Consider the following 20,998-nt stretch of genomic DNA (forward strand, 5'->3'; position numbering starts at 1 on the left):
CAGCACTAAGCTGACATAGCAATCTACCCCAAAGATTTTGTTTTTCTACTTGACATAAAGACAATATTATTTACAATATCAACTGCATCCTGAACAGATCGAATGGGATGGTAACATTTGTTGAAGGGATGGAGACATTCCAGTCATGGAAATTGCAACAGCTAGGTACAGTCCTGTGCATCACAAATAAGGCAGTGAAACCACATTGTTATTTATTTATCATTTGGATTGTGATCAATCACAGAAGTTCAAATACCAAAATCTGTATGTCCATACCAGTGAACTCTCAAGCCTTTTCTATCATACAATGTACAGAGGGCTAAAGTTCCTCCATGACCTGCCACACCTCTCCTCTTCTGCGAGTTCAACAAGTGTGTCTCCCTTTCTTGGAAAAATTAAAGCTAGATTTTTCTTTTAACAGACCTCTTTGCACTTCATGAGCAAATCTACCCTCTCTCATCCTTCCTTTGCTTGTAGTCTCCTTTTTTTCTAAATCCTATTAAATGGTTTCATTCATTTTATCTTTAAATGCTACATTTGGGCTAGGGGAGCAGGAAACATGCAGTCAGTGGCTTTGCCTATGACTGTTGCCTGTGTGTTGTTGACCATTCAGTCTGACAATCAATTTTCATTGTATTGTCACTATCACAGTCAGTCATCGATGTTATAGGACAGAAAATACCTGATATATTAGTAGATCACCATTTCAGGTCAGAGGTGGGCTGCAGGACTTATCTGATGACTACTGTCGTCCATAGGAGTCTTTTCACTGTGTAATGGATAGGAACCTATAAGAGCAGTATTGCAGTGATCACATCTTTCCTCATAATTTTGTATTTCTGTGTTCACTGATGATAGAGTATTTAAAGCTACTTTAGTGATAACAAAGGTTGATCCCTAATCCTGCAAACACTAGAAAAATCTAATGATTGCACAGTCAAATACATTTAGGTTTTTTTCCACTCTCCAATCTAATGGTCATGTACTTCAAGAGTAATAAAAGCATCTGAAGGAGATACTGTGCCACACCATGCGTCCTGGCACCTCGATGCACTTCCTGAAGACATTGTTATCTCAGTGACTAGACATGCACCCCAAAGGGGTCACATAAGCAATAAAGCAGTGGTTTTCAACCTGTTTTTATTTGTGGTCCACTAAAAAATTTCAAATGGACGTGTGGATCCCTCTGAAAATTCAACCTGTGGTCCATGGACCCTACCATAGACGTCTTAGACTGAAAGCTGGCTGAACAGAATTCAACTATAAATGTTGCATGTGCTCAGCATGGTATCTGATGCAATGTGAGAAAGGGCGCTAAACTGTGGCCTTCTGTGGTAATGACAACACTTCCAGGTTTTGACCTGTAGGTGGGAGTATTCACATACTTTTGATTGATCAGAAAAATGGAGTGCCTTTTCTGGGATCTAAAATTTTATTTTCATAGTCACCTTTTGCAGACCCCTTAGACATAGTTTGGGGACCTCTTGGGGGCCACAGACCTCACATTGAAAACCACTGCAATAAGGCATTCAAATAAAGGCACCACTTGATTTTATTTTAAAGTCTAATAATTGCAAAAAATCAGGATTTGTCAATGTGCAGGTCTCCAAATATAAACATATTAGTGGGGCATCTATCTAGAACTAGATGGTACAGATTTAAGTTATGAAAAATTACATGTGCATGCTATATATGTCATTGTCAAAAGATAACTTGCTTATTTCTCAATCAACCTTTTTATTCCAAATTTGGCAAAGTGCACTTCTCTGAGTGAAGGTTAGGTACTTACCAGGTTTTAAGTTTTAAAACAGCTCTTTTTGAGTGATCAAGAACCAGAAAGGACAATGTTCTTAAAAGACAACTTTTTTCATGTCTAATAATTAATAAATGGCTCGATAGACTTCCTGTAAATGTTCACAGCCCAAAAGTAATGTTCTGAGCATTAATAAGGAGCTGGGATGGAAAAGTCATCTCAGTCTGAACAATAGAGTCTTTACAGCAATTCTGATGACACAATTAATCCTTTTCCAAGGTTAATTCTCTTGGGTTCAGGACCGGCCATTTTGCTGCCCTGCGGCAGGTCCACTGGAGCCGCGGGACCAGGGGACCCTCCACAGGCACGACTGCGGCAGGTCCACCGGAGCCACCTGCCGCCCCCCCCCCCCGGCAAAATGCCGCCCCCCAATAATCCTGGCGCCCTAGGCAATTGCCTAGGCCACCTAAATGGAAGTGCCGGCCCTGCTTGGGTTCACATATTATTTGCTAAATATGTTGGAGAGGCACCCACAGGAAGGTGTAAGTTTAGCTGTACTTTGTTTTGTGTGTTAACTCCTGTTTTATGAAGTATGGTACTAAGAGAGTGAATGAATGAGTAAAGAAATAACAAGCTCTCCAGGACGTTCATCAGAAAGAATCTTGTTAAACACTTCCTCTTCCTCAGGTCTTGACAAAGTAATGGCTTTTAGCATGTAAGAGTTCTCAGTGTAGCCTGTGTACCTCTCCAGATATTATAGCTGGGTTATAAATCACTTGTGCGTTCACTCTGCTTGCTGTAAATATAACAGATTATTATTCTGACTATGAGTCTCTATTTCAGAGAAACTAGTCCCAACAATCCTTTCTGTTCCTATGCATATGTCATCTTCCCAAGATAATTAGCAGGTACATATCCTTTCTGTCCTTTGGCTTCTGCTAACCACCATTCTTTATTGCCGCTCAGGTCAGAAAACTGGAGTATCCGAACCCGCTGGTACTCCTGAAGACTGAGTTCCTGATGGCTTCTTGCTTGAAATGCATAAACAGCATAGAAAGTCTGAAAAAGAAACAACCAGCAGAAATGAAACCTGAACTGATAAAATTTAACTATATTATGTCCCATTAATTTATCTTAATATATAAAATGTACTCAGAATGGATACTTTTTATATAAAAAAGGCAATTAATACAAAATAAAATGGATAATTTCAACAAAAAGACCCAACGAAATCCTCTGTAACAGGTATTCTGGCCTTTAAAGATTAAAGGGGGTCAGAAGACCCCATTCCAGGGAGTTGGAATGAACAAAGGCCCAGAAAATGGCCTGGTAGCAGAAGAAGGGAAGTGGTCCAGGGACTAAGGAGTTGGATGAGAGGAAAATCCCAGGACACTATTTCTTTAAGGGCCTGCTGTCAGGAGCGTGTAGTGTGGGTTAGGGCTCCCCTCTCTTTCAGGCTATCAGGAGGAATGTTCTGGTGAGGAGACAGACTATAGGCTACCTTCTCCATCAGAACAAAAATGAGCTACAACTGCTGCGGCTGGCCCTCAGTTGTAACCAGGTTGAACATAGAAACTGACAATGGAGGATGTGGAGAGAGAGAAAGTTGCCTTGAACTGTGAAGGAGAAGAAGTAGGGGGATGAGAAATGGTCTTAGATCAGGGGAGAGAGGGGAGAAGACTCGATATATCAGGATTTAAAGAAGTAATTAAATGAAAAACAGGATAAAAGTCAACATTTCATAATCGTCAAATCAATGACAGAAGATGTGAAAATAAGAGATGTTAACCCAACAAAAATGGCAGAATTGATAAAACAAAGTGTTGGTGATGTACAAAAAGCTAAAAGAATAAAGAGTGAAGATCTATTGATAAAATGTACACATAAGGAGCAAGGTGAAAAACTTCTTAAAAATGTAACCTAAGGGGAAATGAAGGTTACTCATCAACTGGCTAAATTCCTGACTAAAGCAAGAGGATGACATATGGAGTGCCACTAGGATTGTCTGAGGATAATATAAAAAAGACAATAGGCAATGAACGTATTGTTTGTTAAATGACTATTTAGTGGGAGAGGGAGAAAACCAGCCACTTACAGCTGTACATGTAACATTTTGTCAGTCATAATGGGGCAGCTTGACCTAATGGTCAGAGCCAGAGGGCAGAATCAGGGTCATTTCAGAAGTCACACCATAGATCAAAGCCAGAGTCAGGAGCCATGCCAAGATGGTCAATGCTAGGGTCAGAATCAATAGCCATGCCAAGGATTAAGCCAGAATTGGAGTGAAAAGTGACACCGAAGGTCAAGTTGGAGTCACTCACTGGAACTAGGGTGAGGAACCAGCAGCAGGAACTTAGACTCAGGAGTCTGTTCAGCAGCAAGCTCAGCAACTAGTTGCTCAGCTAGGGAGTGGGACAGGAGCAGGAAGCTTTATGCCTGGTGGTGTCCAAGCAAAAGTCTGCTGCCAGTCACCTGACCCAGCTGAGTCAGTGAGTGCAGCCTCTGGCAATGAGATGTTATCTGCCGTTCCCTCATCTGACTTGGTGGTGCAGTAGATAAGGCTCTTGCATAGCAACCCCGCAGATATGGGCATGAGTCTTATACCACCTGGCATGCTTAATGGAGGGATGATCCTGGCTAGGATGCAACTGTGGTATCTATTAGTCTATATTTCCCCTCCCCCACCCTTGTGAAGCACTATGATGGTTGAGGTTTGGGCGTGCACCAGCCATTTGTAAGGGAACAATGAGGTGGAGGAAACAGAACCTAGTTGCACAGTGCTGCATATAAAGGATGTACAGTATCAGAATGAGCTAGGGAAATACAAACAAAAATTATTCAAAAAGTATCATATGTTGAGGCTACCAAAAGGTAGCCACTGCAGAAAATAGAAAAAAAACAACAACATTGGGCAGGGAGGAGAATATGAGAGGAATGGGAGATGATATATTGCTTGTAGATAAAGGGAAATTTATAACATTCATTAAGAAGTAATTAACTGCACCTTGCAGACGTGGAGAAAAAATGAAAGGATTAAAATCATAGCAAAAGCAGCAGAAAAATATCTAAAAATAGACAATCTCTCAATAGACTGCATTCATCCAATTTTAAATGAAGGAAATAATACAGCTTATTAAAGGTTTTAATGATCCTTAGCTGGAATCCTCATAGTTTAATAATGTATGGAGAGGAATTTAAAAAAGGCATCTTTGAAATGGAAAAAAGGTCTGATGTAATATGTGTGCAAGAAACATAGCTAATAAGTAAACTTGTGTTCAATCTACCAGGATATGATATACTCTAGAGGAATCAAGTGGCTACCAGAGGAAGGAGTGAGAGGTCTATATATTCATAAAAGACTTAGCAATGTCAAAAGGGTGTGCAGAAACTAAGTTTTTAATATAGTGCTTCTGAGATTCCCATGCAGAACAAAAACATAGATTTTTGTTTATAATGCATGTAAAAATTAGTTATTTTAGAACTAGAAAAATTAGTTATTAATGTAAAAAACCCACTCACAATTTGTGGCAATTATAACAGTCATAATGAAATATGGGAAAGTAAGAAAACCATGCTTAGAACAATTTATTGATATACATAACCTGCTGCTAATGAATGCAGGAGCACCTTCTAGATTTAATTCAGTGAATAGCTCCATTTCTGTTTTGGATCCAGGAACTACAACAAATAACATAGCTAGTAAATGCAGCAGGGAATTTTATAAAGAAGACAAAATGGGAAGTTATCACTTCCCTATGCATATTCAGTACCAAGGTTGAGGAAATGTCAAAAACACAAAGAGTTCCTAGCTGGAATTTTCAAAAAGTTGACTGGGACCTTTTCAAAATTAAATGTGATGAATATTTTTGCAGTAAGTATACAAGTAGCAACCTAGGAGAATTCTATGATGATATAATAAAAAGAATTACAGCAGCAGCTGATCTGGCCATCTAAAAAACATCAAATTGCCCCCAGTGTAGAAATCCAGTTCCCTGGTGGAATGAGGATTGCAAATTAGCAATCAAGGGAAAAAAATAAGGCATACAAGCAAGCAAAACACACAATTAATAGTACAGACTTAATGAATTATAAAAGGTGTAAGATGGTGGCACAAAGGATTATCAAAAAAACAATAAAAAAAGAAAGTTGGAGAAATTTCTGTGGGAAACTGACAAAGATTCAAATGTCTCAGAAATATAAGCAAACTCACAGAATGAATGGAATTCAAAGTAAAAGTAAATGTATAGCTGTTCTTATTGTGAACAATGAAACTGAGATCTCCAATTTAGGAAAAGCAAACATTTTAGCAAAAGAATCCCAAAAGGTCAGTAGTGATCTGATTCAAAACAGTGAGTTTCATGGAAAAAAAGAAAAAAAAGTTTATTGAGGATAACTGTGAACTATTAAATGGCTGGAGAGAATATACTGATGATGCATAAAAATTTTAAGTATGCAGGAGCTTATTTTAGCCATTAGGAAAAGGAAAAATACAGCTCCAGGTAAAGATAATATACAATAAGTAATGAAATGCTTCAACACAGGTCAGAAGGAAGTCTAAAAATTCTATTGCAGTTAATATAATGATATATGGGAAAAGGAGTGTTGCCAATAGAATAGAAACAAGCTTTGCTGAGACGTTAGTAAATCAGGCAAGGTACATACAAGACCAGATGCTTACAGGCCTATTGCCCTCACATCATGTATGAGGAAAAAATGATAAATGTAAGATAATGAAATGCTCGGAGAAAAATGAAGTTCAACGTGGTTTCAGGAAAGGAAGATGCACAGTTGAGACTAGAAATGGAGGTACAAAAAAATATAAAGACTAAGAACTTGATTATAACAATCTGCCTGGACAATGGAAAAGCAGATTACATGTTATGGCAGGAAGGGAAGGCCTCCTATATAAAGTAGCCAAAATTGAAATAAAAGGGAGAATGTTTGGTGGATAAGGGACTTTTTAAGTGGTAGAACGATACACGTCAAAGTGGGAACAACTTTATCAAAAACAGACAGGCTTACAAGTGGAACTCCACAAGAGAGAGTTATCAGCCCTACTTTGTGTTCCATCATGATAAATGACCTCCCGGAAAGTATGCAGATGGGAATAGGTATTTCCTTTTTCACAGATGACTGTGCTATATGGACTAAACATAAAAGACAGAGTAGCCATGGAAAAGACAAACGAAGCACTCCAGAGAATTTCCAAGTGGGGAAATACTTGGGGATTTAAATTGTCACTTGCAAAAACCAAGAGAATACTTTTAACAAGGAAGAAAATTAGGGAAGAATGGTGAAAAAGTCAGTAGTTCAAAAGTTTATGTCCCTTGGAGCAATATTTGATAAATTAACTTGGAACTGTCACATAGATAATATCATACAAAAGTGTAAAGTAGGATGAACTTACTTTAAAATGTAGCTGGAAACAAATGGGGTACGAATAAGAATGTATTGACGATGTACAGAGATAAGAGATGTGCAGTGGGCTGCAGCTGTAATTTTATCTGATTCCTTGTCAGTCATAATAACAATCAGAACAGGAACTTCAGAAAGTCAAAATGCCATAATAAATGAAATAGTGTTCCTAACTACGGAAATAATGCAAGCAGATATCTCTATAACAATAGCCATGGGCGGCGGCTATAATAGGCCAGACCCCCGGTTGCAGGGTTTGGCGGCAAAGTTTTTGTTTTATTATGCCCCATTCAGGTTCCGGGCTGCCTGAGGAGGCACATACTCATACACTCATAGACTCTAGGACTGGAAGAGACCTCGAGAGGTCATCGAGTCCAGTCCCCTGCCCTCAAGGCAGGACCAAATACTGTCTAGACCATCCCTAATAGACATTTATCTAACCTATTCTTAAATATCTCCAGAGATGGAGATTCCACAACTTCCCTAGGCAATTTATTCCAGTGTTTAACTATCCTGACAGTTAGGAACTTTTTCCTAATGTCCAACCTAAATCTCCCTTGCTGCAGTTTAAGCCCATTGCTTCTTGTTCTATCATTGGAGGCTAAGGTGAACAAGTTTTCTCCCTCCTCCTGATGACACCCTTTTAGAAACCTGAAAACTGCTATCATGTCCCCTCTCAGTCTTCTCTTTTCCAAACTAAACAAACCCAATTCCTTCAGCCTTCCTTCATAGGTCATGTTCTCAAGACCTTTAATCATTCTTGTTACTCTTCTCTGGACCCTCTCCAATTTCTCCACATCTTTCTTGAAATGCGGTGCCCAGAACTGGACACAATACTCCAGTTGAGGCCTAACCAGCGCAGAGTAAAGCGGAAGAATGATTTCTCGTGTCTTGTTTACAACACACCTGTTAATGTAACCCAGAATCACATTTGCTTTTTTTGCAACAGTATCACACTGTTGACTCATATTAAGCTTGTGGTCTACTATGACCCCTAGATCTCTTTCTGCCATACTCCTTCCTAGACAGTCTCTTCCCATTCTGTATGTGTGAAACTGATTGTTCCTTCCTAGGTGGAGCACTTTGCATTTATCTTTATTGAACTTCATCCTGTTTACCTCAGACCATTTCTCCAATTTGTCCAGATCATTTTGAATTTTGACCCTGTCCTCCAAAGCAGTTGCAATCCCTCCCAGTTTGGTATCGTCCGCAAACTTAATAAGCGTACTTTCTATGCCAACATCTAAATCGTTGATGAAGATATTGAACAGAACCTCCTCCTCAGCCGCCCTGGAACCTGCATGGGGCATATCAAAAATAGCTTCTAACAGACACTTTTCTGCTGGGTGGGTTGGGTCCGGGGAGGGAAGGCATGGCATGGCTTTGGCCAGCCCAGGGCTCCTCTTGGCAGGGGAGAAGGGCTTCTGGGGCTTCGGCCAGCCTGGAGTTCAGGACTTGGGCGGGGGAGGCTTAGGGCTGCAGCCAACTCGGGGCTCCTCCAGCCGAGGGGAGGGGGACACTTCAGGCTGTGCTGCGGCCAGCTCAGGGCTCCTCTGAGGGGGAGGGGTGCTCAGGGCTTCTCCGGGCAGGGGGAAGGAGGTTTGGGGCTCTGGCCGTGGGCAGAAGGGCCAGAACTGGGGGCTAGGCTCCCCAAAGGGGGGCTCCACCCACCGCTCATGACAAAGCACAGATTCCAGTACATAGTAGAATATCTAGAAATGAGATGGCTGACAGAACAGCAAAACATGGTCTAAAAAATGAGGAGGTAAATAGACAAGAATTAAAAAATGTGGTCTTGAAGGAGTTTGCAAAGGAGTGGCAAGAACTATGGATTAAGGAAACAAAAGGATGAAAGTTCTGTGATGTATGCTAAAAATTCAAAGATAATACTATATACTATACAATCATGGTGGAAAAAATGAAGTAGTAAATTTTAAAGTGTTAACAGGTCATTGTGCCTTAAATATTAAGTTAAACTTATTAAAAAGACATAAAGACAGACTGTGTAAAGTGTGCAAAACCAAAAAAACTGTTGATCATGTTCTCTGGCACTGTTGGCAACATTCTATAGAAAGAAACTTTCTTTATGAAAAATTGAGTCGACTTGGAATCAAAGATTTTTTCCCTAAAGGAATTAGTGAGAATGTCAGGGAAATGGAATAATGCAAAAAAGGTCTTGCTGTGTTTCCTTAGGGATACTAGAGAGAGAGAATAGATTAAAAAAATTATATAACATGGCCTATAATGATTGAAAAAAGTGGTGGCCATAGCCTTAGGTAATGAGGGTGCTGCACCAAAAACAACAAAGGAGACAGTGAAAAAGAAAGAAGCCAGGGTTAGAGGGCTGAGCTCCAGCCCAAAAGGCTGAGACTGGTGGCTTTGGGTAGTGCAGACTGGGAAAGAGGAAGAGCTATAGGTATGGCAGAAAACCCATGGCTGAGCATGAATTTTTATGTTATTGTTATGGACTTTATTTTGGGAACTCTAAGGATTGCTTGAACATTTTCTGTTATTAAACTAGCATTAGGTGTAGGGTACTATGAGCCACAACAGAGACTATGTGTAGTTCTTTTAAGGGGTCCACAAGTGGGGGACTAACAGGAGCAAAATGCCTGCAAGGCCATCTCTGGCCACAAGGGGGCAATGGGTACATCCCCAGAAAAACCAAACTCAGCCCTTTAAGTCACTGCTGAAAAAGAACCAGACTAAGGCCATGGCTACACTGACGCTTTACAGCGCTGCAACTTTCTCGCTCAGGGGTGTGAAAAAAACACCCCCCTGAGTGCTGCAAGATACAGCGCTGTAAAGCGTCAGTGTAAACAGTGCCGCAGCGCTGGGAGCTCGGCTCCCAGCGCTGCAAGCTAAACCCCATGAGGATGTGGAGTACGTGCAGCGCTGGGAGAGCTCTCTCCCAGCACTGGCGCTGCGACTACACTCACACTTCAAAGCGCTGCCGCAGCAGCGCTCCCGCAGCAGCGCTTTGAAGTTTTGAGTGTAGCCAAGCCCTTAATAAATAAGACTGAGCTAGGGTAGGTCCCAGGCATTTAAATCTAGCAGCTGCTAACTTGAGCACTTCAGTTCTCTCAACCACTAGATGTTCTATAAGGCACACATTGCAGCAACCAGTTCTAGATAAAGACATAGGGTTCCTTAGCAGAAAAGAATGGTCATGACCTTCTTAGTAAAAATAGATGAAAACAGCACAAAGCAGAGCTAGCTGCTTTAGCAGGGATTACCCCAGCTGTCTTTGTAAGGGCGGGGAGGTGGCTTTACTGTCCAGGAGCAGCTAGAGGCATTGGGTCTGCATGGGATGTTGCAGCTCCACTCTTCTTTCAATTCAAGGTTATGGCTAAATCCCACAATTTAACCCTTAAGCATGTATTACCTTTTCACACATTGTGTGGTTCATTAAAAACCCAACAAACATTACACCAGAGGGCCTGGAGGGTAAGAATGTTGTGTGAAATCCTATGGCATCCTAATAAATTAGAACAGTCCTTTTATAAACTAAGGTTTCCCCTTTAAATTGTAAGCAGTAGTGCACAACTTTTATATTTGGAATAGGAAAAACAGATATAGATAGATATGCTGCATGTATTATGCTTACATGTTGATCATCCACATCGTGATCAGTCTCTGTCCCATTAATTGCAGGTTTTTCACATAGGCTATTATTAGACGAACTGCTGTCACTCCTCTTATGTCCTAGATTTCTTGCACTGCTATCATTGGTAGGCCGTGAAGAGACAAAAAGGCTGATATTATCGAAATCGTCATCATAGAAACTGGTTTCTGCTATATCCTTCTGCACCTTGGCTGGATTGTAGGGCTTCAGGAAGGAGGAATACACATACCCTTTATGAACTAGATAGATTAAAAAGAAAAGAAAAATTATTTCAAATATGTTTCAGTCACCTGTTTTTTACAAATTGTTGTTCTAATAGAGGTAAACAGATGGGCCTAGACTGAAAAGAAAATCAGTAGCCAAAAGGAAAGCTGTTATTGGGATGTTTGTGCAAAGGACTTACTTCCTGTGTCAACACGCCACCTGCTTGTACTTCCAAAGGGATCTTTTTGCTCAACAACAGCCACCAGCTCACCTTCATATAAATCTATATCAAATTCCTGTGTGGCATTGCATTTGCGCTTAGCTTGATATAGTGATTCTGTGGTGTATGTAGACAGTAGCTTAGATCTCTGGCTCTCTGTCTGACGTGGCGATTCAGGCTAAAAACAGAAAAAAAGAGACACAACTTTAATTGGGAGTAATGTATTTTAAGACTTCTAGATTAACAGCTGTGTACAAACGAAACTAATGCACACCAGTCTGATTGCAGCAATCTACATCTGAACAAGCAGAGCATGCAATTACATGCCCATTGGACAGTTAGGAGTATAATTTCCTAAACTGTGCCCTCAAATCTGTGAGTTTTGTGTGCACAGTAGGTGTGTATGTTCACCTGTTGCACTAATGGCTGAAACTGTAGTCACTGAAGGATAAAAAAAACTTACTGGATGTAAACTGTCAAGTATTTGGTTTATGCAGTGTTGTTGTAGCTGTGTTAGTCCCAGAATATTAGAGAAACGAGGTGGGTATGGTACTATATTTTATTGGACCAACTTCTGTAGGTGAGGGTGACAAACTTTGAGCTTAAACAGAGCTGTTCTTCAGGTCTGGGAAATGTACTCAAAGTGTCACAGCTAAACACAAGGTGGAACAGATTGTATAAGTAGTTAACATATATTTCAAATGATCATTCAAGGTGAAGTGACCCATTAACACCTCTCCAAGTCATAGGAGGAAAAGAAATAAAAGGTGGGTGGGGGGTTGAGTGGGTTATAGATTGTAAACCATAAATCCAAGGTCTTTATTGTGTCCATAATTTTTAGTATCTAGCAGATCTATGAATTTAAGCTCCCAGGCTCATTTTTGGAAGGTGTTGTGCAGGTTTCCTTTGAGAATGAAGACAGAAAGGTTAGATACAGAGTGATCACTGTGTGAAATGTGTTTGCCCACTGTTTTTGTCTTTTATCATTTTTCTGTGTGAGTTCACTCAAGAGCATAGTGAAATGAGACAATCACTGTTCTCTCAAACGAACTCACACTGAAAAATTATTAAAAGACAAAATCCTATGAGTGAACACTTTCACAAAGCAATCACAGACCTGAAGAACTCTGTGTAAGCTCAAAAGCTTATCTCTTTCACCAACTGAAGTTGGTCCAAAAAGAGGTATTACCTAACTCACCTTGTCTCTCTGTATCAGTGCACTTGCAATTCCCATGTAAAATGACTGAAACCATTTTGAAGTAACCGAAAAATTGGCAGACATGTACTGAGGTCATATAACATATTACAAGGCAGGAGCCAAGGCAGGAGCCTTGGACTGTGATATTATATTAAATGACATTGCTATATAAAAAGGAAGGTATTAAGTGGCACTCCTGTAGTTCTGTGCACTTCTAGACTACTCTGTGTGCTAGGTGTGTCTGAATTCCATGGTAGATTTTTCAGCTCCTGCTCTAGCTATATAAAACCACCAACCTCAGTCACAAAATTTCAACAAAATAAACATTGCAAGATTAATGTCTGTGTGAGAATATTTAACAAGTGAAATAACTATGACTTGCATGCGCAGTCTTAGGCTGGGTCTAGACTGCAGAGTTAGTGCCTGGGCATAAATGCTTTATGTTGACCTAACTATGTCATGTCGCCACTACACTACAGCCTTGCTCCTGCTGAGGTAAGTGCCCTACTACTCCAACGCAATAACTCCACCTCCACAAGAGGGATAGGGCTCATGTAGGGCTAGTGTCTGTGTAGACACTGCGTTCCTTACATTGGCTGTTGGCTGTCTGGTCATGTCTCAGCTGAAATTGACAAGAAAGCTGGCTTCCGGCTCCCCAGTTGGGCTGTCGCCAGGTCTCCCCTCCAAGCTGGGCTGCCACCCAGGCTCCCCACTGGGAGCTCTGCCGCCCCCGGAGCTCCTGGTACTCTGGGCGTAGATCTCCCCACCGGAGAGGAGAATCCCCACATGGCTTCCTTCCCCCGACTCCCAGCTGGTAGTGAGAGGGCAAGAAGCCCCCAGGGACAGCAGGGCTCCCAGTAGGGAGCTGAATGGAGCTGAAAGCCCTGGCTTTCAGCCCTCCATGTTGCCCCTCTTCAGTCGATGGAAGCGCTCCCGGTGAGGATGCACCCCACCGAAGAAGAAGGGTAGTGTGGACATCAGCCACCACAGTAACTACTGCGATGGCTGTAAGTTGACCTAACATAGGTCGATTTAAGATTATGGTCATAGGCGCTGACTCCATGGGTGCTCTAGGGCTGGAGCATCCACAGGGAAAAAATGGTGGGTGCTGAGCACCCACCAGCCGTTCTCCATTGGCTCCCACCCCACACATCCTCTAGTGCAGGGGTAGACTACAGACTACCCGGGGGCTGCATCTGGCCCTTCAGACATTTTTATCTGGCCCTCGAGCTCCTGCCAGGGAGCGGGGTCTGAGGCTTGCCCCAATTCACATGTGCCATGGCTCCGCGCGGCTCCCAGAAGCAGCAGCATGTCCCCCCTCCAGCTCTTACGCATAAGGCAGCCAGGGGGCTCTGCACACTGCTCCCGCCCCAAGCACTGCCCCCATAGCTACTATGGGCAGGCAACCATGGCCAATGGGAGCTGCAGGGGATGATCAGGAAAAGTCTCAAGGTGATTACGTGACAAAAAGCAAAGGTAACAAAAAGACAACAGAAAATTACCAAAGAGTAACTGGTCACTGTAGCACTCTCATCCCAGGAATGGAGGTTTAAGCTCAGGCCCTAAAAGCAAGGGACCAAGCTTGGATCCCCATTTAGGAGGTCAGACTAGATCATCTGGTGGTCCTTTCTGGCCCTAAACTCTGTGTGGCAAATCAATGCCCAGGCCCCAGGAGAATCGAAAGATGATGCATTTGACACATGTTAAATTTTCACTGACAGAGGCATGATACTCACCTGGGTAGGGGCAGGTTTCTTCTTTTCAAAGCTCAGTTTTCGCTCAATAAATGTTGCACTGCTGTTTTCTTTTACAAAATTTAGATTGTGGAACTCTTCTAATACCTGATTTTGTACTTCACAGATACTTGAGGAAGACAGCTGCAAATACACAGTAAGATTATATCTCATGTACATTACATAGGATAGAGAGGTAAGGAACAGTAGCTCTAATCTAGTGGATCAAGCACTAGGACTCATGAAATCTGAGTTGTTATTATGGTTTCTGATAGTGTCCACAAGAAGCTAGGCATCAGGCAGATATAAAAGAAGGCATGATCTTAAAATCATTTCTGTTTAGGGCTTGTCTATACACAGAAGTGCTATCAGTTTAATTTAAATCAGTTTAAAAACCAGTATCTATTTAACTCAATATGATTTAAACTGGTCCTGTCAGTTTAACGTGTCCCTATGGTGTTGGATCTGTGAGTTTGGCTCAGACCCATCCCTAATTTTAAACATGATGTAAATAGCAAAACTCAAAAGTGACACTGGGAAAATCCCCAGTGAAAACAATGCCTAGTATAAGCAGCTTTCCCAAAAACATAAAGCCCTCTTTAATGATGTAGGGCTTGTCTACAGGAGGAAGTTGCACAACGGTAGCTTAAAGTGTGAATTTATACTGATGTATTTAAAACTGGTGTGAAAGGCTTATTTTGGTTTAATTAAATCTGTTTTCTAATTGATTTAAACTGAATGGAATAAGCCACTCTTATAATGAAATAAGTGTGTCCCACACTGTCTTTTGCACTGGTTTGTTATATCAATGTAAAAGTTAATTCAAGTTATACTGGTAAAAATTCCTCATGTAGAAAAAGCCCTCACTTTCCCCTTAAACTGCAAAGCTCTGTGTTGAACCCTTGCATGGATTCTCACTTCTAGCTTGTCAGGGGCCGGGAAATAGCCTGATCCTCCCCTGGAAGGAGTGCAGTGCAGTACCAAAAGGTAACCTCTATGGCCTACTAAGGAGTGGTGTGGAATCTTGTCCAGATGTCAGCCAGGAGAACATGGCTTCTTCAGAGTGTGGGGGTTTGGAATTGTGGGGACACCCTTCAAACTCCCGTAGGCCTGGTCTACACTCGGGGGGGAGGGAGGAGGATCAATCTAAGTTACGCAACTTCAGCTATGTGAATAATGTAGATGAAGTTCACGTACTTAGATCGACTTACCGTGGTGTCCCCCATCTACTCTGCCTGCACCTCTCACCGAGCTGAAGTACAGGAGTCGACGGGAGAGTGCTCAGGGATCGATTTATCGCATCTAGACTAGACACAATAAATTGATCTCCGCTGGATCGATCGCTGCCCGCTGATCCGGCTGGTAGTGAAGACATACCCTGAGTGAAGGAGAGGACTTATTTCCTCTGGCAGGGATGGGGGAGGGGAATACAACAAAACTCTAGCATTGTTTGATATTCATCTCAACTCAGTCATTATATTTAGATGGAGTGTTGGATCCATATCTTAAGAGTTATGATTAACGCTGTGTGTGAACAGAATGTTATGCAAACCAATACACTTCCATGCACCTCAGATAGGCACTGTCTAAATACATCTCAAAATATATAAAGTGTTGATGTAGCTCATATTGTCACCAAACCAGAAAGCTGTTCCTTACTCCGAAGGAAGTGTCTGCAGTAGGCTTTTGTGACAACAGCATTGTCCTACCATTGCTAACACGCCACTGCGCCACCAATATTAGTGGTGGGAGCACATGTGTAGAAGGGAGTCCAGTGGCTGCTGGCATTCTTCCTAGTGGGTAATCTAACATTGCTCAGGGCAGCAGTAAATAATACAGGGGTTAAAATGCTAGCAACTGCTACCATTGCTACTACTGGAGGAACAGCAGCAACGACACTGGTATCATTCTTGGCAAAAAAAAAAAAAAAAAAAAAAAAAAAAAAAAAAAAAAAAAAAGCTCAAAGCAGACAAGGGTAAAGGACATGAAATGTGAAAAAATATCCACTATGATCACCAGAACAGACAGTGGGTTTTTAAGTACCTCTGGCGAAATACCATACATACACATGCACACAGAGAGTCTGCTCACCGGAACAGGCACCACAATGGTTGAATATGACTGAAATGCTGAGGACATCATGTCCCTGAGGAGAGTGATGAAGCAATGCAGACAGTTCATCACAATCATCTTGGCCGTCCTGTTGAACACCTGAAGTTCCTCCACAAGCTGTGCATTGAGAGCCTCATAGTCCTTCTTTGCCAGATCAAGTTCATCTCCTGCTGACCTTTCAAGGTAGCCATTGTAATCCAGCAACTTGTCATAACGCTTCTGGATAAGCTTCTGGGGGCCTGGAAACAAGGCTAGTAGAGCTGAGAGAGGGGAAACCAGCTTTTCCAGTTGATCCACCTGGGAAGGGGAAAACAAAGCAAAAAACCAGTCCAACAAATAATACTTCCTTCTCCCATTTGTAGCACTTACAATTATGTTCTAATGTTAAAAACAAAGCAAAAATAATAATACTGCATTCACGCATTTGTAGCACTCACATTGCTTTCCAACAGTAACTAATTAAGCCCGACAGCACCCCTATCAGACAGCCTAGTAACAATTCTAAGTGCACAGGGCTTTATTATTATCCTCATGGGGAAACTGAGGCCTAGACAACTTAAATGGGCACACAAAGGATGAGTGTTAGAGCTGGGATCGGAAAACGAATTCCTGCCTCCAGTCCCCTGTGCTGACCACAGTAGTAATATTGTGAAGCTTACTGGGACCAGGACCTTTAAACTGGGAAAGACCATCTGAGGCAAGAGGCAGTGCAGTCTCAATTAAATGGCAGTCTTTCCCACTGAATAAAATAAAGGAACAACCACTTTCCCAGGGGATAGGTCTAATATCCTCATGATGCAGTATAAATGCCTACATAGACAGATAGAAAGATTTGAGTTGATTAAAATGTGGTATGCTTTCTTGTAAGGTTTTCTTTAGTTTACTGAAAGTGAGTCATAAATTCACAGTGCTGGTGGCTAAATTTTTTTTTCTTTTTTTTTTTTTAGAAACCATGCCTATGGGCATCTGGATGGCTCAAGAGATTAATATCAGGCTTAAAGATTGTTTCACTTATAGGTTCACATCCAACACAGACTGCTAGTGACTGAAACTCATTACCATCTAAAGGCTGCTGGATAGTCTTGTGAAATGAATTGCTAGAATCAGTCCACTAACAAGAAAGAAGGCTCCTGCATAACAAAAACCACTCCTGCAAAAGGCTGTATGTCCATCATCCCCAGGAGTGGTCCCTCAAGGTGAGGACTGATGTACAGTGGTAGTTTCACATTGGTACCGCCTTTGATATATAATTGTTCTGTGGAGAAAGCTTTCCATTTTCATGTGAAAAGCTGGCACCTATGACAAATGCTTAGGTAAGCAATTTTTCAGTATCTTAATCAGTTGTTTATTGGAACTGTTGGTTCTGGAGCACAGGAAAGGAGAGGCTATTCTTGATTTGGCCCTAACTAAGAGGATTAGGGAGATGATTCAGTATTGACAAATGCAAGGTAATGTACATGGAAAGAAATAATTTAAGTTATTCATCTCCATAGTTCTCAACTATAAGTACTCAAGAAAAAAACACGAAACAGCACAATGAAAATCTGTGCTCCTGGTGAAATGGTGATCAAAAGTGCAAACAAAATGTTAGGATGCATAATGAATTGGATTGAAAATATTGTAATTCCAGCGCATGTCAGTAATAGGCCCTTGCTTGATATACTGCATTCAGTTCTGGTCAGACTACCTAAAAAATAGTTATGACAGTAATAGAAATGGTTCAGAGACAGGCAACAAAAATGATTACAGGAATAGAAAAACTTCGATATAAGGAGACATTGAAAAGGCTAGGACTGTTTAGTTCTCAAAGGAGACGAATAAAAGGGAACATGATTCAGAGATACAAAATAATGAAGGGATAAAGAAGGTAAATCAAGCACTTCTATTTACCTACTCTCACAATACAAAATCAAGGGGCTATTTAGACTGAAAGGCAGCAGTTTCAAACTCATAAAAGGAAATACCCTTTTACCTAATGCATAATTAATCCTTGGAGCATATTGCTCTAGATATCCTTGTTGCCAAGCTCCTACTAGGAGTAAAAGAAGGAAAATATCTGTATGGATATTGTAAACATTTACAGTTATAATAGATAGGATAAAAAAATTTAGAAGGGATATAAATGTTCACGCTTCAGGTCATGAGCCCAACTTCTACAGAAGTTAGGCAGAAACTTCCCCTATGCACAGATTACGCCATAATTGTCCACTAAGGAGATTCTTGTGCCTTCTTCTGAAACATCTCATACCCGCCACTATTGCAAAACCTACTGCACTCAGTGGACAATTGTGATGAGCCAGAATGGCGATTCCTGTGTTCCGTTCTTCACTATATTCATTTTATTTATTTTTTAAAATATACTTTTAAATGATGCAATTATTTTAAACGGTGGAATTAGAAAGGAAGTAGAATTGCAGTTACAGGGTCTGTTTTGGTGGTTTGGTTTTGGAATGGAACAGCATATCTTTTAGTAAAAAAATATAACTAGTAGTCCTTTCATTGGTTGGGATGGAGTGATCTGTCACTGAGAGCATTTGCTGTTAGTACGGGGACTCCATTTTGAGTTAGGTGGAGGAAACCTGGTGGGCTGGCGTTTAGGAGGGGTAAGAGTAAGGAGATATAAAATTTGCCCCTTGCTTGAAAATGTTAGTTTAGCTTGAGAGCCTGGTTCAGGCAGAAGTTTTCCCTACCTTGAAAGATGTACTCCAGCCTGAAGCTTAGCTTATACTACCAATCCCAGGAGTTCAAATATCACAAGTCAGACCCAAAAATCATGAGTTTTAAAAATGATATATATTGGGTTCTTTTTTATTTGCCTTCTATTTGTTTTTTCTGTGGTTTTTTTTAAACGTTAGAGCTGATGTTTTCAATCTTTTTCTCTGCAATCACGAGGGATAGAAAAGAAAAGAAAAGAAAAGAAAAGAAAAGAAAAGAAAAGAAAAGAAAAGAAAAAAGAAAAGCTGCAATTCCCACACATTCATATGATTCCAGGAGCTGCAGCTTTAGGTAAACACCTGATATCATAAGACTAATGATAAAATTGTGTGAGTTGGCAGCAGTGCTAGTTTAAGCAGAGGCCTGATCCAGCTTCCATTGTACTTAAACTGACAGGAATTTTTGTAATTTAAATTATCTTATTTCCTACAGAAACGTAAGTGAAAAGTTGTATTTTTCTCAGTATTTTTAATGGAGACCTACTTTTTTCTGCTCTTTTCCCTTCACTGTATTTGTATGTATGACCCATAGGTCATACATGCTGATAGCTGTGTGATATTGGCATGTTTCATGAACTTACAAAGCCTTCACAGGGGTTTCCAATGTTATTCAATATTTTTGAACAGCCATTGTCTTCATCATCTTTGTGGTGTAAAATACCTTGTAGTTCAGTTATATTCTGTGCAGCTAGAAGCATGGAATCCTAGTAAAGAATAAGGTGGGAAAATAAAAATAGATTGATTATTTGCTGTAATACAGTATAAGTGTTCATGCAAACCCTGCAATAGTATTAATCTCTTTGGTTATCTATTCCATCCCTTACCAGTGCAAGATTGTATCCTATGATATAGTATCCTGTGTTTTATTCAGTTTTATTGTACATTTCTCAAGGAACAGGGTTATCACCGTTCAATTTAGCAGATTATTCCACACCATTAGGGCTTACTCAGAAAATGTGAAATTCACCTTCATTCATTTCTGCTGCATTTTGGGTCGTATGCATAGGTACAGGGCCATTTAGGATTTGGTATTACATGACACTGTGAAAAGTGTGTGTTGAACTGTTCACATATACGTTTTATGAGAGCATAGCTCATATAGGTGTGGGTGTGTGATATACCCACCTGTAGATGTTGTAGGGAGAATGAAATATTCTTCACGCAAAATTTCACAGTCTTTTCTAAACTTCTAAATAGCTTTTCCTCCTTATTAAAGGTCTGGTCTTTCACCTGAAATAGATGTTTACATGACAGTTAGGGCAGCAGAGAACTAATGAAAGGATTGGCCAGAGGTCTGCTAGAAAAATCTAAAGAAAAGCCCATGAATTCCTCTCCATGAAGCTGGATCACTGTACTGAAGTAACTCTTCCAAACTCACCTACAATAATCAGGTCTAAAGAGAGGAAAAAACAAGGATACTGGAATGTGTATGATAAAGAGTTTGAGTTTTGCAGAGCATTAAGGTAGCATAAAGTTATTTAATTGTAGGCACATCTATGTTTATCAGTGAACCCCTCCTTTTTTATGTTTACACAATTTGGGCAAGAAATGATAGGTAACAACGTAAGTCCTTTCACATCATAGCAGTGCTTCCTCAGGTGCTCCCTCTTGCAGATGTGGGCAACTACTGGTGCAGAAATTTTGTTGCAATTATTTCTGTAGCACTGTGCGGCCCTGTACATGTTACAGTCCCATTATCTCTAAAGAGGTTGTTTTACTTCTTTATGGTATATAAAGAAAGCCTGATTTTTTTTAGTTCTTCCTTTCTGCTTGCTTTTTACCTTAGAAATATGAGAAATGTCAAGTCTAGTCTTCACTGCTTTCACTGTCAGAGTCATTGAAAGACTCAGAGATGTGTGTCATGAGCTTTCTCAGCTTCCAATTAAAGATTCAGCATTCCCTCTCCTATAACACTGGCATCTTTTTTCCAAAGTGATTCTTAAGTTTTTAGAATTCAAAAAATGTTAACAAAAACAAATAGTAAATAGTTCTAACAGACTGAATAAAAATCATTTCCCTTCTCA

The 20,998-nt window shown here is 40.7% G+C and overlaps 2 protein-coding genes across 2 annotated transcripts in view; one reads left to right on the plus strand and one right to left on the minus strand.

Moving 5' to 3' along the window:
* Window positions 1-20,998, plus strand: part of PPA2 (inorganic pyrophosphatase 2) — a 456,033-nt gene that overhangs the window by 60,031 nt on the left and 375,004 nt on the right. The window lies entirely within an intron of this gene.
* The window catches only part of ARHGEF38 (Rho guanine nucleotide exchange factor 38), a 50,729-nt gene continuing 31,943 nt past the window's right edge, over window positions 2,213-20,998 (minus strand). Inside the window, exons 8-14 of the mRNA XM_050944555.1 lie at window positions 20,100-20,204; window positions 19,556-19,678; window positions 16,240-16,557; window positions 14,152-14,292; window positions 11,197-11,395; window positions 10,776-11,032; window positions 2,213-2,812 (exon numbers count right to left, since the gene is read on the minus strand). Coding sequence (XP_050800512.1) covers window positions 2,627-2,812; window positions 10,776-11,032; window positions 11,197-11,395; window positions 14,152-14,292; window positions 16,240-16,557; window positions 19,556-19,678; window positions 20,100-20,204 — 1,329 coding nt within the window. The 3' untranslated portion in view covers window positions 2,213-2,626. The remainder of the gene's footprint in view (window positions 2,813-10,775; window positions 11,033-11,196; window positions 11,396-14,151; window positions 14,293-16,239; window positions 16,558-19,555; window positions 19,679-20,099; window positions 20,205-20,998) is intronic.

This window comes from Gopherus flavomarginatus, chromosome 3 (genome assembly GCF_025201925.1).
Source record: "Gopherus flavomarginatus isolate rGopFla2 chromosome 3, rGopFla2.mat.asm, whole genome shotgun sequence".
NCBI lineage: Eukaryota > Metazoa > Chordata > Testudines > Testudinidae > Gopherus > Gopherus flavomarginatus.